Source organism: Gymnoscopelus microlampas (genome assembly GCF_963454915.1).
Source record: "Gymnoscopelus microlampas genome assembly, chromosome: 11".
In the NCBI taxonomy this organism is placed as follows: Eukaryota; Metazoa; Chordata; class Actinopteri; order Myctophiformes; family Myctophidae; genus Gymnoscopelus; species Gymnoscopelus microlampas.
The window spans coordinates 3,777,756-3,779,575 of record NC_139948.1 but is presented as its reverse complement, the minus strand read 5'-3'; the positions used below and the strand labels follow the sequence as shown (position 1 = coordinate 3,779,575).

The 1,820-nt window shown below is 41.4% G+C and overlaps 1 protein-coding gene across 1 annotated transcript in view; it reads left to right on the top strand.

The window, feature by feature from the left end:
- LOC311055935 (OX-2 membrane glycoprotein-like) overlaps positions 1 to 874 on the top strand; it is a 4,953-nt gene extending 4,079 nt beyond the window's left edge. The window contains exons 3-5 of the mRNA XM_084072210.1: positions 1 to 236; positions 358 to 396; positions 491 to 874. The exon at positions 1 to 236 is cut by the window's left edge and continues 58 nt beyond it. Coding sequence (XP_083928336.1) covers positions 1 to 236; positions 358 to 396; positions 491 to 546 — 331 coding nt within the window. The 3' untranslated portion in view covers positions 547 to 874. The remainder of the gene's footprint in view (positions 237 to 357; positions 397 to 490) is intronic.
- Positions 875 to 1,820: the final 946 nt, after the last annotated feature.

The window sequence follows — 1,820 nt, the reverse complement described above, 5'->3', positions numbered from 1 at the left end:
GTCCTGCTCAGCTGTTTCACGTCCTGCTCCAACAGTAACTCTGGAGGTCCCCACACATGTAGGATCTTCAAACTACACCACCGTCCATACAGCCAATTCTAATGGTACCTTCTCAGTGATCAGTACTGTCTCACTGGAAAGGTTCCGTAGTAACGGTACACAGGTCCGCTGTGTGGTGCATTTCTATTCCGGGGTTGTCAAGGAGGCGTCCAGGGTCATTTATGATGACAATCCATGTGAGGAATTCCACTATTTTATTCAAGGTTCATGGTCAAAAACATAGATGCAGGTGTATGGAAAGTTGGATGGATAATTGGCTTATGTTACTAATTTCTCTATGATACTTCCTTTTCCCAGATGTGTTTGTGAAATGTGAAGCAGATCAGAATGGTTGCAGTAAGTTCTTGTTCATCGGTGTGCCTGCTTAGTTCTAAATGTTTTCATTGTAGGACATAATGATACATGACTGTTTCTCATCTTTTCCTCGCAGGTTATTGGCTGTTTGCGGCTGCTGTCATTGTGTGTTGGTGTAATCATCACAGTTGATTTAGTGTTGTTTAGACTTCAACAAAGAAACGTCAGGCAACAACCTGTAATTATAGCTGCTGTGCAGTAATAGTCGGGTCGTGCAATTGGAAGTGGAAGTGGGAAAAGGAGGACATGGAGAAAGATGGACAGTAACAAAAGGAGGAACACAAATCTAACTCGGCAAGAAAATAATCACCCCCAGAATGAAATAAGTGGTGCCTTTGATGAGTTCATTGCTCCCTTATTACTACTCCTTACTGCCTTATGCCACCTTATTACTGATTCCCTACTGCCGTATTGCTAATCAGTTGCAGGTGTTCACGCTACATACAGACAGACAGAAGCAAAAGTGGGATCCTGAAAACAAGCTTTCTGGATAGGTTTTTGATTTTGTGTTGTGTGTGTGTGTGTGTGTGTGTGTGTGTGTGTGTGTGTGTGTGTGTGTGTGTGTGTGTGTGTGTGTGTGTGTGTGTGTGTGTGTGTGTGTGTGTGTGTGTGTGTGTGTGTGTTTATTTGAATTTGATTTATTTTTCAATCAGAGTTTGAATAGTTAACCATTTTATTTTCACTGAAGCTCACAATGCAGATATCACAACACACTGTCAGGTTGTAGTCTTGTAGATCAGCTGTTTTTGGCTTTTAGATTGGCTATTTTCAGCTCGCGATGCATAGTATATGGGTACAGCCACACTGAGGGGGAGTGACCAATACATGCCGAGGCATCAAAACATTCCTGTCCACTCCCTCATTCCTGTCCACTATACCTCATAACATTAAATGCTTACTTATGACCCTGCTGGCTCCCTCCTCATGCTGTGTTCTTCTCACTTGTCAAGCCGGCAAGCCTCATTCAGATTGCCAAAGGAAAGGTGTGTTCTGTTAGGTAATTGTGAATCATGTTGTTAATGGCTGCAATGACTGCTTTTAACTTTGCACAAATCTAAAATAAATCTAAATCTAAACATAAAATGTGAACTGTCAGTAAAATATAATACACACATTTTCCTCCAGTTGGCCCAGTTGTAGACAGTGAATCAGTTCATGATGAAAGTTGTGGTACACTCACTGTTATAGAAGTGCACCATCTAGTGGTGAAGGCTGAACTTCATCTACTGTGTGTTCCATGTATGAATGAATAACCAGGGTAATCAAAATACAATTGGTTCATTATATTTGAATTTAATAATGCCCAACATAACAAGTAACAGAACCACTGGACGGTCCAGCATTTGTATACATTAGACTTAGCCATTAGTAGAGAAGCCAGTTCTCATAAATGTTGGCCCCAGGGC